This window comes from Anguilla anguilla, chromosome 1 (assembly GCF_013347855.1).
Source record: "Anguilla anguilla isolate fAngAng1 chromosome 1, fAngAng1.pri, whole genome shotgun sequence".
Taxonomy (NCBI): Eukaryota; Metazoa; Chordata; class Actinopteri; order Anguilliformes; family Anguillidae; genus Anguilla; species Anguilla anguilla.
In genome coordinates, this window is record NC_049201.1 from 80,756,710 (window position 1) to 80,772,552 (window position 15,843).

The window sequence follows — 15,843 nt, forward strand, 5'->3', positions numbered from 1 at the left end:
AAATTGGTTTTCAGTTGAAAAATCTGCTAAAACGAGGTACAGTGAAAAATTATAATTTGTTGTAAAACTATTATGATAAAGGTATATTTTGTCAACATTTAATAAATAAAAGATCAAATTGAAAAGATATACTCACCTTTTAATTTTGAAGATACTGAATCCAATTGTCAATACATTCAGACAAATCAGTCCTGCTATGATAATATATAACAGCAGATAACTGTATTGTACTCCTGAAAAAAAAAACAGTCATGATGTAGAACTTAATTTATGCCTAAAAATATATTGAAGGACATGAACAGACTTCTCTTGTTTACAGAAATCCAACAGTGAGAGTGTATATGAAGAGCGTAAAAATATTCCCCACATTTTAGGCCCTGTCCACACGTATACCGATTTTTCTTAAAACATAGTTTTTTCCCCCTCCGTTAAAAAAAAAGAAACTATCCACACGACCGGCGTTTTAAAAAATATCTCCGTCCACAAGAGAACGCTGAAATGATTGCCGCATGCGCAATGCACCAATTGCCATGGTAACTGATGCGCGAGTTGACATGACGTCAGCATTGTCATAAAGCTCCGTTTTTCTTGTCCACATGAAGACAGAGAAACCGGAGTTTTCGAAAAATCTCCACCTTGGAAGGCAGGATAGAAAAAAGTAGAAACACATCTTACACAGAATTGGAAACCTACTGCCTGGGAAACCATAAAAAATAAACAACGCACCTCCACAGGATTAGTAAGGGTGGAGTAAAAAGTAAATAGTTAGCAAGTCTTTAATGAGCTGTTGTAAATAGTAATATAGGTATGGGGCATGCCCCCGCCAAGGCGTAACTTGGCTGGATTGCATACCTGCCATCCCAATAACAGGTGTTACATCATGTTTATAACAATGTTGTGTAGGCTTTATGTCATACAGTAAAAGTACACAATTATAAAAAGCCATGTATGTAAATACCTGAGTGTTGCTGTGGAGACGGGAGGTGGAGCTGGAGGCTGGAGTTGCCGAGAGTGTTGGTGCTGATGCAGAGGAGAGTGGGCGTGTCTCCCTGTGATTGGCGCATGGTGAGGGAGCTCCTCAGGCCTGTGTTCCCCAGCTGCTCCTCCCTGATGACTCTGTCAGTAGAGTTAGTGACCCGCAGTCCAGACACATGCCACTCCATGCTGGGAGAGGGATTCCCACGGCTCTCACAGGAGCAGCTGATCTCTGCTGTAGTTCTGCTGCAGCTCCCAGAGCCAGAGATCTGAGGCATGTCTGAACACAGGATCCACAGTTACTAATATCACAGTTGCACACATATAACGATAGTATGATTTATACAATTATATAATAGATGCACTGAACATACATATCACGTTTAGTTGGACATTTGCTGAGTTGTCCTTGCCATGTTCATTCTGAGCTTCACAGTAGTACTGTTCGCTGCCACTGGACTCAGTCACATTGAAGGTGATATTCTGTCCAGTTCCTACAGTGTTCATCTCTGTCCCATTCACTTTATACCGGGTGTAGTTCTGCACTGCTGGGTTGGCATTACTGCTGCAGGTCAGAGTCACAGAGCTGCCCACCAACAAAGAACCAGAGGGACTGACTGACACTGAGGTGTTCTTAGGAGGATCTAAGTTATACACAATCTGATGATGTGTAACGGTTGCGTGCTTTAAAATAGGGGTGTCCAATCTTATCTGAAAAGGTCTGTTGTGTTTTAGTTCTATCCCAGCATTACAACACCTGATTTAATTATTTAACTAATCAAGGCCTTAAATCAGGTGTATTAGTGCTGGCATAAAACAAAAACCTGCACCCACACCAGAATTTTTCAGAAAGGATTGTGCTCCCCTGCTATAATGGATGAGCACAACATCAGGTAATTTACATTTGCTTGTTTATGATTTTTATTTGTATCATTGTATTGTCATTATTCAATTATGGTGATAATTCTGCACAGCATACTGACCATGAAAAAAGCTCAAAGCGATTATTATTATTATTATTATTATTCTTATTATTATTATTATTATTATTAATCAATGATTTGAAAAAGCTAAGAATAATACTTTCAAATCCAGCTTTCTTACACAGAACTCTGAGAGTCAGACTGGCCTCAGATGTCTTCTGAGTGTCGTCTTGTTGCAGTGTGTAAAGTGCCCTGCAGGTGATCTTCTGCCCATGGTGGAGGTGGGAAGCAGTGAAGGTCAGAACAGAAGACACAGATTTGGTTCGATCCTCATTCTTTTGCAGTTGATCCACACTGTCACTCAGCCTGGGGGTCCATGTCAGATTTGGGGGGAGTTCGGGACAGGGGGCTGCAGCAGAGCAGTTCAAACTCACAAAGGTCCCCTCCATCACCTCCAGCCTCTCTGGGGTTAACTTGGGTTTGGGTGGAGAGTCTAGGAGACATGGAGACATGAGGACGAATTACTGTCTGTCTCAGGATTGGAGAGTCAACGCAAACTAATCACCACATTAACAGTCTGACTAACATGCAGTATTTACAATGTGTAATGTATTAACAAGTAATTTCTTTTTGCATTCTTTATTTTTCTGCATCCAAGGTGTATTTCTGATATAAGACAGCATTTCTATCTCCTCCACCTAATTTTAAAAACGTATGGTCCCAGCATAAACACAATGGCACACAGTAAAAAAAAGGCATAACAGCAAATTCAGTACCTTGTACGTTAATTTTGACACCTGTAGGAAAATTATACGTGAGAGGAGTCTGGGATTCCAATCTGAAGAAATAAGTATCATTGTGAGTCAAAGGGAAGCGATCCAGGATTGTGGTGCAGTTCCTCTCCTTCAGTTTTCCAGTTAATGTTCCTTTAATTTCATTCTCAGTTCTGCTGGAATCGAACACGATTTCACCATTATTGCTACTTTTTTTCCAGAGTCCTTTAGCCTTAGCTGTCAGATCTCTGTCAAATTTAGATTTTATATCAAATGTGCAGGGAATCAGCACACAGGATCCACTCAGAGCTTCTATACTCTGAGGCATCCAGACTGCAAACTCTCTCCCCAGGGCACCTACAACACACACAACACATATCAATAAATACAGGAGCTATATGGGGATTTGGGTCAGCTTTATACACACACAACAGCAGCTTTACAGACCTCACGAGACTTTGCTGTGTGAATGTTTTATTCATATTTAATACAATAAACGTTTTACTGACTGAAAGCTGCAATTATAATTAATATAAAGCACACCCATTCTCCACATATTTATATATAAAAATCATGTTTTTATACCATGATAATCTACAGTCATCCCTTTGGATCGCTGTATATCTTTCCAGTATAGAGTTAGACCCCACCCCTTTAATGACCCACCTTGCAGCAGGCAGCCAATGAGGATGAACCTCTCTGCTTCAATCATGACTCTGAGGAGCAGAGGAACTGAAGTTAGAAAACAGCACTGACACCCTTTTATTTTTTTAATTAATCATTTGTATGTATTGTAGGCTGCCCTACAGAGTGCCATGAATCACACATCTTGCCATAAACATAATTCTTTAATCCGCCTTAATGCTCAAAACAGAACACAATTGATGGAAAAAAGACTGCAGAAGAGTTTAGAATGCAAATTTCAATAAAACAATTACATTTGTTGAGGAATTGGTTCCCGTCTTCTGTTGCTTGTAGTCCAGCACCACCTGGACCAATATATATCCTAGAAATCAATGAAACAACATGAAATGGGCTGTTATGTGTTGTGACTGAGTGTCCTGACAGAGGCAGAGAAAGGAACTCATGAGCTCAAGGAAAGAAGACAACACGGCCACAGTCATTCAGCCCTTACACACTGGACACGTCAACACTCCTCTGAGTTTCTAAGACTTTCTCCAAACGCACACAAAAAAAATATATATTTTCAAATATCTTTCCTTCTTTTCCTAAAAGGCATGACATCTTCACAATGGGCAATGGGTTTTGTTGAGTATGAAATTAAGAACAAGAAAATTATAAGAATAAGGATCGTTTTCTCAATTTTTTTTTTTTTTTGAATCAGTAATCTTTAATAAAGATAAATAGACTATACATGTACAACACAATGAAATGGAAAATGAACACAATCTTAAAACTCTGTTTTAGTCATGTTGAGTTCAGGAATGTTTGCGAACTTTAATTTTACTTTTAAAGCAAAAAGCATTTATCGATATATAAATAAGGCTTGGGAGACTAATCATTTGCCCTCCTCCGAATATTTCATTTTAGAATGAAAAAATGAATATTTTAGCATGTATCCTGGATTATAATTTGGCTGGAGTGGTTCCAATTCCATATAATTCAATTGGTTAATTGCTTGTGATACTTTTAAATCTTTTTTTAAGATACTTTCATAAACGATAAAACCATGAACATGTGAAAACTCATACCTATAGGGCCAAAGCATCAGACCTCTTCAAAATACAAAAGCGTGTTTCCAGTATTGCCCTTATACTGAAGCTGTTTGCACGTGTGACTTCCTGGTACTGCACAAACACTGTTACCCAACCCTAGCCAACTATCACTGTTAAGAATGATGTTTCATTGTTAAACATCATTCATACATAGTCCATAGCTTTAAATGGCATTGAATTTATCAATACATTATACTGTATGTGCATATATTTACAAGATTGCTATTTGTTAAGAATTGTATTTGTGTTATGTAATTGTTAACTCAAATGTGACCAAGCATAAATTACTTTCAATTTCAGTCCACACGGCAAAATGACTTTGGATTAAAATGGCGAAAAGTCAAAAGGCTAATTCGTATGGCGGTGTCTATTTTGACACACACTTTAAAATGCCTGTATGAGATTCAGTTTATCACAATATATGATGATATTTGAAGAATACAATGTTTACACTCAATCTGTAATTTCTCTACCTTTAGGCAAAATAGAAAATCACCTACAACCACAATGTCTCTTGAGAAAAATGAAAGTAATGTGTTTCCATTATAGACAGAATAAATCAACTTCAGTACAGTTCTTTTTAATTGAATTTCAATAAAAGTGGCAACCTGATTAATCTGTAGTTCGCTTGAGCCAAGTGGTAGAAATGTACTTACTGTAGAACAGAAGAATATCCAGTCTGTCTCCACTGCACACTGACCCTCAGCCTGTAGAGCACACGTTTAAATGCACACAAAAGAGGAACTTCTCATATGTGGCCTTTCCTGAATCATGCTCGGAACGTGATGCTGTGAATATTTTTTTTTAACTTTCACAGAAAATGTGTGAGACACAAACATGCCAAAAATGTAGAATGTGTCTTACAATTGCTGCTCTGATGATCAAGCTACTTCGACTTCATAAAACAGTAACAGTCTGCATTTACAGTTAAATTAGAATACATAAAGTAGCATTAATTTCCAAAACACAAACAATCAGCAGAGTAACATCAAAAGGAGAATGGACAAATGAGGAGCTACTGCACAACAGTCAATATAACACTCTTAAACAGTACAAAAATAATAAAATGATACAAAAACATTGTACAATATTAGCTTATTATTATTATCATTATTATTATTATTATTATTATAGATGGATGTATAATTATTTTAGCTAATACAATGCAGATATACAGTATGTTGTTAACCAAATCAGAAGTAATCAATTATAAATGAACTTTTATGGTCAATTGCTGGGTGCTTAGCAGAACTGCCTCACAATGGGAAAAGCTAATCCTTACTTCCAGATTCAGATAGCTTTCGCAGTTCAAACTGCTGCTGCACACATTGTAATCGACCCTGAAAATCTTCATTATCTATTTTTTGAAGACATTTATTTGATACATGTTGACAGAAATCACAGTCCATCAGAGAAATCATACAGAGACAGAAGGTTATAATATATTCAATAGTTCTTATTCAAACACATGCTACATCAATGCCCACCCAAACATAATCTTTTCAGAAAATTACAGAAAATACAACAGAGTATATAAAAAGAGATATATCTTTCCCTTCCCTCGCCTAGCACCTCAATTTTTAGCACTTAAATACTTTTCAAGTGGTTCTGAACATGCATGACCACCAATAAATTGAAATACTTCACATTGTTTAGTCTATGTCAGTGTTTTACAATCCTGGGACTGTAGACCAACTGTGAACGCAGGTTTGTTGTGAAAGCAAAAGTAAAGTTTTTATCAATAAAGTTTGATGAAAATGTGTTCAGCTTAACCATAACTGTGTGGTTAAATGTACACAATGCAGGTTTGACTTTTTGCCGTTCGCGGACAAAAAGCTCCATTTGTTTTCAACGGATGTTTTCAGGTTTTCACACTCTCCCTCAACCGGAGGTGGGTAACCCGGCTTCAAAGAGTAAAAAAGACTGACCATGTATTTGCTCCATCACCATGCACTAAACCAGCTGATTCTAATTAGCATAACTCTTCAGCATGGTAGGAGAACTAATTATTGTGATCGGCTGGTTTAATTCATGTTGGTGGAGCAAATATGTGGTCAGTCTTTTAACTCTTTGAAGCCGGGTTACCCACCTCTGCTCTCAACAAACTGGACCCCAGCTGATTTCACCTGTCTGTCTGTAAGTGAATCAAAGGAAAATGGAACCTCATTCAGCTGGAATTATTTGTCAAATAGCACACATGGCGCTGTCACGGTTTCTGGAGACGAGTGGAAAACGGCATTTAACACGCATAACGGGCATTTCGAATATTTAGTCATGCCATTCGGTCTCACGAACGCCCCGGCGGTATTTCAGGCCTTAGTCAATGACGTTCTTAGGGAGATGTTGGAGAGATTTGTGTTCGTCTATTTAGATGACATTTTAATCTTTTCCAACACTCCTGCTGAGCATGTCAGTCATGTCAGGCAGGTTTTGAAATGCCTTTTGGAGGCTAAACTGTTCGTGAAGGCCGAGAAATGCCTATTCCATGCCAAATCTATCTCTTTTTTGGGGTTTATCATTTCTGAGGGAACTATTAAAATGGACCCTGATAAAGTCTCCGCAGTTAAGAATTGGCCCCCACCCACATCAGTTAAACAGGTGCAGCGGTTTTTGGGATTCGCCAACTTTTACAGGCGTTTCATTCGCAATTTTAGTGCAGTAGCCGCACCGATCACTGTGCTGACCAAAAAGGAGGCCAGTGTTCATTTTGCTTGGACATCCAAAGCCGATGCGGCTTTCCGGGTTTTAAAGTCTATGTTCTGTTCTGAGCCCATTCTCATCACGCCTAACCCGGCACTTCCATTTGTGGTGGAGGTGGATGCCTCTGAGCTTGGCGCGGGAGCCATTTTATCTCAACGGTCCCCTGTAGATAACAAGGTGCACCCGTGTGCATATTTCTCGCGGTCCCTTTCCCCAGCGGAGAGGAATTATGACGTCGGGGATCGTGAACTTTTGGCAGTCAAGCTGGCTCTGGAGGAGTGGCGGCATTGGCTGGAGGGGGCGGAACATCCTTTCACGGTCTGGACAGATCATAAAAACCTGGAGTTCATTCAGAGCGCTAAGAGACGGAATTCGCGGCAGGGTCGCTGGTCTTTGTTTTTTGCCCGATTTAATTTTATCCTTACTTATCGTCCGGGTTCAAAAAATATCAAACCTGACGCCCTGTCTAGAATCTATGACCAATCAGACGACAACCGCTCCCCAGAGCCCATTGTTCCCCCCACTTTGATTGTAGCTCCTGCTATGTGGAGGATTGAGTCAGTGGTCCGGAAGGCTCAAAGGTCTGAGCCGGATCCGGGTGGAGGTCCACCTAACTGTCTCTTTGTCCCTGCTAGGGTACGCGCCCAGGTGTTGCGTTGGGGACATTCCACGCATCTGACTTGTCATCCGGGTGTCCACAGATTTAAGGATTTTTTATCCCGGCGATTTTGGTGGCCTGGCATGGAGAGGGATGTGCGGGAGTATGTTTCGGCCTGCTCGGTTTGCGCTCGGAACAAGGGTTCTCGCATTCCACCGTCGGGTCTTTTACGTCCCTTGCCCGTTCCTAGTCGCCCTTGGAGTCACATAGCGCTGGACTTTATCACTGGGCTGCCACCCTCTGATGGCAACACGGCCATCTTAGTCGTCGTGGATAGATTCTCGAAGGCGGCTCATTTTATAGCGTTGCCTAAACTTCCGTCGGCTTTGGAGACCGCCCGGTTAGTTATTAACCACGTCTTCCGAATACACGGGTTACCTCAAGACGTAGTATCGGATCGTGGCCCGCAGTTTACCGCGCGTTTTTGGCGAGCATTCTGTTCGCTTCTGGGGGCGTCTGTCAGTCTCTCATCAGGGTTTCACCCAGAGACCAATGGACAGACGGAACGCACAAATCAGACGTTGGAAAACACTCTCCGCTGTCTGGTCTCTTCCAATCCCACCTCCTGGAGCCGTCAACTCGTGTGGGCAGAGTACGCGCACAATACGCTACGTAACGCGTCGACGGGGACCTCACCATTTGAGGCCCAATGTGGTTATCAACCTCCACTCTTCCCAGAATTGGAGAAGAACATCGAGGTGCCCTCCGCAGAGACATTTGTCAAGCGGTGTCGGTCCACCTGGAGGAGAGTTTGTACATCACTGCTACGCTCGTCAGCCAGTCAAAAGAGGCTTGCCGACAGACACCGCAGACCTGCGCCCTCCTATCGGGTGGGTCAGCGTGTCTGGCTTTCTACTCGCGACCTCCCTCTACGAGTGGAGTCTCGTAAACTCGCTCCTCGTTTCATTGGTCCATTTAAGATTCTTCGGAGAATTAACCCAGTCACGGTTCGCCTACAGCTGCCCCGGTCCATGAGAATTCATCCTACCTTTCATGTCTCTCGTCTTAAGCCAGTTCTAATAAGCGCGTTGGCCCCTGTGGACAAACCCCCACCTCCGCCTAGACTCGTGGATGGGGAACCAGTTTATACTGTGCGTCGCATTCTGGCCGAGAGGCGTGTGGGCCGTAGGGTACAATTTCTCATTGACTGGGAGGGTTATGGTCCGGAGGAGCGTTGTTGGGTTCCCTCTAGGGACATATTGGATCCTGAACTGATCCGGGATTTCCGCTCTCGTGGGTCCGAGGGCCCGTCTGGGGCCGGTCCTTAGAGGGGGGGTACTGTCACGGTTTCTGTGCAGGTAGATCATTTTTCTGTGCCTGCACCGGCTCAGTGGTTAGCATTCCGATTAGCCACTCGGCTAATCGTTATTTTGGGGTGTGGGGACGACTAGTTCGAGCTTGCAGATTAGCCACTCGGCTAATCGTTATTTTTGGTTCCTGTGGGAGGATTGTTCCTGCTTGAACATTCCATGCATTCCTGCAGGGTTACCTCTGATCGGTTTCACCTGTGGGTTGCTCACATCTTCCGCTGATTACCAGCCACACCTGTGGCTGGGTATTTAAAGCGTCAGTAGGCAGTGGAACGGTGCTTGAGTGTAACGTGTTTTGCTCTAGCCAGTTCCCTGTCGTATTCCTGAGAAAGGTATAAGGAATTTAAGAACAAAGAGATTTAAAAAAGAATTCTGACTTCAGTTTGTTTGTTTTTTGGAAAGAGGTATTAGGACGGTATAGGTCCAGATTCTGAGGCCGGCGGTTTTAAGGGGTTATTGTGTCACCGTTGGGGCACAAACCTTTCTACCCTTTACTAACCAGTTTTTCCCCCTGGTTTTAGTTGGCCTCAGAACTTCTTCTGTTTGTTTTTGAAAAGACATTTTCTTTTTCTCAGCTTCGGTTCGAAGTTGTTTATTTTTCATTTCTCTTTTTCCTATTCCTTTATTTTCCTTATATACTCCTTCTTCCTCAGTTACCTGTTTAGGGGTTTATTATTCATTATTTGGGATACGTCCCCTAGGAGTATAGCACCCCCTTATTTCGTCTCTCACGAGACTCAGTGGTTACTGGAGTGCCCTTTGGTAACTTATAGATCCCCTGTTTGGTCGCGTCTGGTCTTCACCCTTCCCCGCCCTCACAGGCGCAGTACATGAAAGCATATCTTGGTCTGACCAATTTAAATTCCTGGGATGTGAATATGGGACATTCATTTTTTTAGGGCATACATTGCTATTTCTGGTATACCGTAGCTTTAAAAGGTGAAGTTGTCCTTTAATAGACAATAGGAAAAAAAACTCTAATTAAGTGCAATTAAGTATCTAATTAAGAATAATTACCAGCCCATTACAGTATAAGCTTGTGTGTAGTGGCTAGAAGAAAAACCAACAGGCACCGTGGGTTCCCAAGACCAAGGCTGAGAAACAGGGGTCTAAAACAGGAAGCAACATGTTTTAAAACTGCTCTATCATGCACTGTGGTTTATGGTTGAAATACGTCCTTCACACAGACGGTCCTCCCATCGAAATAAGAAACAGCAAAAGTGAGGTTTACAATTACCATGCAACAGTACACATGGGTCTGCATGTTTTTTTTTTTTTCCAATTTGTTTTTCCTTTTTTATGTTCCATTTGAGGAATAGAATGGAACGTTTTTGTGTTCTCCATAACTGCCTAATGTATGTGAAGTGCAAAGTTGCACAACAGTCATTAAATCAGAACAGGGACAGGGTAAGTCAAATACTGTGAGCAAAAATGATTGTGTAAAGAGGATGAAAAATAAAGATGCATCAAAGTTCTTTTCTCCAAGAAACAAAATGAACATCTCCTCTTGTAAAAATGCCCTGTGGACAAATACAGAAAGGTGACACTCCACATTCAGTGGATATTTTCTTCAGACAACAGGTTTTAAGGATACACAACGTGCTTATATTTTTAATGAGACACAGAAACTGGTCTCAATTTCCATTTCAAAGGTTCTGGTAGTCATTGTCCTCTTCTTGTGAAGTCACAGTGTCTTTCTGATACTTTACCTATACGTACACACACACGCACACACACACACAGGTTCATGGTTATTTAAAGCAACACCTTAGTGTATGAAATGACATAGTCACAGGGCAGTGTTCATACCAAGAGGAAAATGTGGATAGACAGACCCCTTTTTTATTACAACATTAACTCTGTATGAAGTTGTAAATTAAAAAAAAATTTGTCAAATTATGTATGCATTCTTTGAATATTAACAGTGAAGCCACATATCCTCCGACGAGATGCAAATTTATAATCGCCTCTCTTCACTTCAGCCTAGTGGCGCCCCCTGGTGTGCATTTGTGTGTCAGACTTGCTCACCTGCAGCACGTCATATTCAGGGCTCATGTTGGAAAGCTGCAGACTGGCATATGTGTCCCCGTCCCTCACTCCCTTTAAAGGAAAAGACACACAGATGGTGTGAATGTAAAATAGAGGTGAAATCAGGCTGAGCTGCAGAGTGTTTCAGATGAGGAAGAAGAATAAAGGATGGTGAGACTCACCTTCAGTCTTCTAGACAACCTGGAGACATGGAAATCAGAGTAGAGAGAGAATGTGTTATTGCCTCTGCTTATCCAGCATGTCTCTGCAAGCCACATGCATTTACTGGATGGGATAGTTTCAACTTTTAAAATATTTTACTGAAAGCATAATTGCCTCTCAGTGTCTGGTCAGAGACTATGGTAATGATATATTTTATCAGCAATAAGATCAAGATGACTGTACCTTTTATTTTTGTGGATACAGAATCCAACAGTCAGCACATGCAGACAAATCAGTCCTACAATGATAATAAGTAATAGTAGATTGATGCAAGTGAATCCTGAAAAAAAAAAAAAACAGTAATTATGGTTGGACCTCATTTATGCCTAAAAGACTTATTGAAAGACATCATCAGACATTACTTGTTTACAGATATCCAGCACTTAAAAGTGCATTATAATAAGAGTACACTGGATCCCCTTATTTTAAACTATTCATAACAGTCAGAGTACTCTGCCCCTCTAATTCTATTTAATAAAATCCAGGTCTTACAGATTCTGGATGCTCAACTTCATACATAACCAGAGTAAGAAAATTTGTGGACTGTGTCTGATAAAGTAGAAACAGTGTCATAGACAAAATTGGAGGCCTACAGAATTGTAAGCCATAGTGGAATAAACACATATCCACTGGATTAGTCAGGGTGCAGTAAAATGTTGGTAACACTTTAATGAGCTGTCTGAATGGTGATACTAGATGTTACATCACGTTTATAACCGTGCTATTTAGGTTTTACGACATACGGTAAAAGTCAAGTTTTAAGAACAGCCATATATGTAAATACCTGAGTGTTGCTGTGGAGACGGGAGGTGGAGCTGGAGGCTGGAGGAGCCGAGAGTGTTGGTGCTGACGCAGAGGAGAGTGGGCGTGTCTCCCTGTGATTGGCGCATGGTGAGGGAGCTCCTCAGGCCTGTGTTCCCCAGCTGCTCCTCCCTGATGACTCTGTCAGTAGAGTTAGTGACCCGCAGTCCAGACACACGCCACTCCATGCTGGGAGAGGGATTCCCACGGCTCTCACAGGAGCAGCTGATCTCTGCTGCAGTTCTGCTGCAGCTCCCAGAGCCAGAGATCTGAGGCATGTCTGAACACAGGATCCACAGTTACAAACAGCACAGCTGCACACATATAACAATAATATGATTTATACAATTATATAATAGATGCACCGAACATACATATCACGCTTAGTTGGACATTTGCTGATTTGTCCTTGCCATGTTCATTCTGAGCTTCACAGTAGTACTGTTCACTGCCACTGGACTCAGTCACAGTGAAGGTGAGATTCTGTCCAGTTCCTACAGTGTTCATCTCTGTCCCATTCACTTTATACCAGGTGTAGTTTTGCACTGCTGGGTTGGCATTACTGCTGCAGGTCAGAGTCACAGTGCTACCCGGTAAAAATGAACCAGAGGGACTGATTGACACTGAGGTGTTCTTAGGAGGATCTGGAAGAAAAATATTTCTTTTTTAAAAGTCAATACAGAAAACTATCCTTTTGCCATTGCAAAATTAACAGTTAATAAACATAAAACAACCATTTTTTTTGTGCTTTGAGACCTCACTCTGAAATTAACCCATATTTGTAAAACAGAGCACAGAATCGACTGCTCATGCATTTTCACATTTCTTTCCAAGCTCGCAATCAAAACTAGCCATTAAAGATGGATAAATTATTGTACTCAGATTTTTTGGGGGTGGTATCATGGGGATCTAGGAGCTATGAAAATATGTTACTTGTAAAATTTACTTTGAACTGAGATTCTATCACGATCCACAGTTACTAATATCACAGTTGCACACATACTGCATAACAATAGTATGATTAATGCAATGATCTAATGAATGCATTGAACATACATATCACGTTTAGTTGGACATTTGTTGAGTTCTCCTTGCCATGTTCATTCTGTGCTTCACAGTAGTACTGTTCACTGCCACTGGACTCAGTCAAATTGAAGGTGAGATTCTGTCCAGTTCCTACAGTGTTCATCTCTGTCCCATTCACTTTATACCAGGTGTAGTTCTGCACTGCTGGGTTGGCATTACTGCTGCAGGTCAGAGTCACAGAGCTGCCCTCTAACACTGAACCAGAGGGGCTGACTGACACTGAGGTGTTCTTAGGAGGATCTGAAGAAAAAAATATTTCTTTTTTAAAAGTCAATACAGAAAACTATCCTTTTGCCATTGCAAAATTAACAGTTAATAAACATAAAACAACCATTTTTTTTGTGCTTTGAGACCTCACTCTGAAATTAACCCATATTTGTAAAACAGAGCACAGAATCGACTGCTCATGCATTTTCACATTTCTTTCCTAACTCGCAATCAAAACTAGCCATTAAAGATGGAAAACAGATTTTTTTTGGGGTGGTCTCAGGGGGGATCTAGGAGATATGAAAATATATTACTTGTAAAATTTACTTTGAACTTGTTTCTGTATATTTTAAAGCATCTGTACCAATTGTGCTATTTTTAAAATTAAAATAAAATGTAAAACTAATTAAAATAAAATGAAACACATTTTCACATTTATAGTGTACTGTAACAATGAAAGCCACTGCTGGCTGGATGGAAAGATGTAAAATCAGTTGTCTCATGGACTTATTCTTAAGGAAAACTCAAATCCAGCTTTCTTACATAGAACACTGAGAGTCAGACTGGCCTCAGATGTCTTCTGAGTTTCTCCTTGTTGCAGTGTGTAAAGTGCCCTGCAGGTGATCTCCTGCCCATCATGGAGGTGGGAAGCAGTGAAGGTCAGAACAGAAGACACCGATTTGGTTCGATCCTCATTCTCTTGCAGGTGATCCATACTGTCACTCAGCCTGGGGGTCCATGTCAGATTTGGGGGGAGTTTGGGACAGGGGGCTACAGCAGAAGCAGCTCAAACTCACAGAGGTCCCCTCCATCACCTCCACCCTCTCTGGGGTTATCTTGGGTTTGGGTGGAGAGTCTAGGAGACATGGAGACATGAGGACGGGTTACTGTCTGTCTCAGGATTGGAGAGTCAACGCAAACTAATCACCACATTAACAGTCTGACTAACATACAGTATTTACAATGTGTAATGTACTAACAAGTCATTTCTTTTGACATTCTTTATTTTTCTGCATCCAAGGTGTATTTCTGATATAAGACTGCATTTCTATCTCCTCCACCTAATTTTAAAAACGTATGGCCCCAGCATAAACACAATGGCACACAGTAAAAAAAAAGGCATAACAGCAAATTCAGTACCTTGTACGTTAATTTTGACACCTGTAGGAAAAACATACATGAGAGGAGTCTGGGATTCCAATCTGAAGAAATAAGTATCAGTGTGAGACAAAAGGAAGCGATTCAGGATTGTGGTGCAGTTCTTCTCCTCCAGTTTTCCAATTAATGTTCCTTTAATTTTTTTGTCAGGTCTGCTGGAATTAAAAACAATTTTTCCATAGGGTAATCTTTTTCTCCAGAAACCTATAGCCTTAGCTGTCAGGTCATTGTCATATTTATAGTCTATATCAAATCTGCAGGGAATCAGCACACAGGATCCGCTTAGAGCTTCTATACTCTGAGGCATCCAGACTTCAAACTTTCTCCCCAGGGCACCTGCAACACACACAACACAACACTATGAATACAGCAGCTATATGGGGACAACATTTAATACAGAATATTTGTGTGTGGATGGACTGTTCTTGCTGACACAGTCTGATCACGTCCTGCATTGACATTCGCTTTTGACCACAATTTCTGATCCTATTTACAGATGTCTTTCTCATAGATTTAAAGGCAGATGTCATTTTAGTTCCTGTACCTATTGAAACACTAGCCAGTTGAGCAGTCTTTGTGACTAATGCTCCTGCCATCCGTGCTGCAATAATGAACCCTCTTTCACTTCACTTTGATCTTTTCCGCTTTCTATCATGATCTAAAATCAAGGTCTACTTGGCCTGCTCATCAATTTTATACATGCCACAGAGCATGATAGGCTGATAATTGCGTAATTGTATCATGCAGCACACCTGTAGGAAAGCATCTGCATTCATTATGTTTCTCCACTCATTTGTTCAAGTTTTTCCTTTAATTTTTCACCTGTCTTGAAATACAGTAAACCTTTTGGATCGCTGTACATTTATACAGTGTAGAGTTAGACCCCACCCCTTTAATGACCCACCTTGCAGCAGGCAGCCAATGAGGATGAACCTCTCTGCTTCAATCATGTCTCTGAGGAGCAGAGGAACTGAAGTTAGGAAACAGCACTTACACCCTGGGGAATATTACACAAGTTTATCTCAGGTGTTTTTATTAATAATTTGTATGTTTTGTAGGCTGCCCTACATCACACATCTTGCCATAAACATAATTCTTTAATAAACCTCAATGCTCAAAACAGAGAATAATTGATGGACAAAAGACTGCAGAAGAGTTTAGAATGCATATTTAAATAAAACAATTATATTTGTTCAGGAATTGGTTCACATGTGGTGTTGTCTGTAGTCCAGCTCCTCTGGGCCCCAGGTATATCCAAGAAATCAA

General features: G+C 41.0%; 2 protein-coding genes across 2 annotated transcripts in view; both read right to left on the reverse strand.

Annotated features, from left to right (window-relative positions):
* The window catches only part of LOC118232529, a 302,745-nt gene that overhangs the window by 225,119 nt on the left and 61,783 nt on the right, over positions 1-15,843 (reverse strand). Inside the window, 10 exon segments of the mRNA XM_035427619.1 lie at positions 2,080-2,391; positions 2,675-3,028; positions 3,338-3,387; positions 3,610-3,677; positions 5,064-5,114; positions 11,286-11,304; positions 11,509-11,605; positions 12,110-12,406; positions 12,501-12,770; positions 13,183-13,452. Coding sequence (XP_035283510.1) covers positions 2,080-2,391; positions 2,675-3,028; positions 3,338-3,387; positions 3,610-3,677; positions 5,064-5,114; positions 11,286-11,304; positions 11,509-11,605; positions 12,110-12,406; positions 12,501-12,770; positions 13,183-13,452 — 1,788 coding nt within the window.
* Positions 14,065-15,604, reverse strand: LOC118227255 (myelin-associated glycoprotein-like). The gene is made up of 3 exons (XM_035417476.1): positions 15,482-15,604; positions 14,560-14,913; positions 14,065-14,275 (listed from the first exon to the last, which is right to left on the reverse strand). Exons 1-3 carry the CDS (start codon positions 15,525-15,527, stop codon positions 14,139-14,141), a joined length of 537 nt encoding a protein of 178 aa, XP_035273367.1. The 5' UTR covers positions 15,528-15,604; the 3' UTR covers positions 14,065-14,138.

Coding starts and splice junctions, on each gene's coding strand:
- LOC118227255 (XM_035417476.1), bottom strand. CDS start 15,527: ATGATTGAAGCAGAGAGGTTCATCCTCATTGGCTGCCTGCTGCAAG. Junction 14,914..15,481: donor CATTGGCTGCCTGCTGCAAG/GTGGGTCATTAA, acceptor TGTGTGTTGCAG/GTGCCCTGGGGAGAAAGTTT. Junction 14,276..14,559: donor TGTCAAAATTAACGTACAAG/GTACTGAATTTG, acceptor CATGTCTCCTAG/ACTCTCCACCCAAACCCAAG.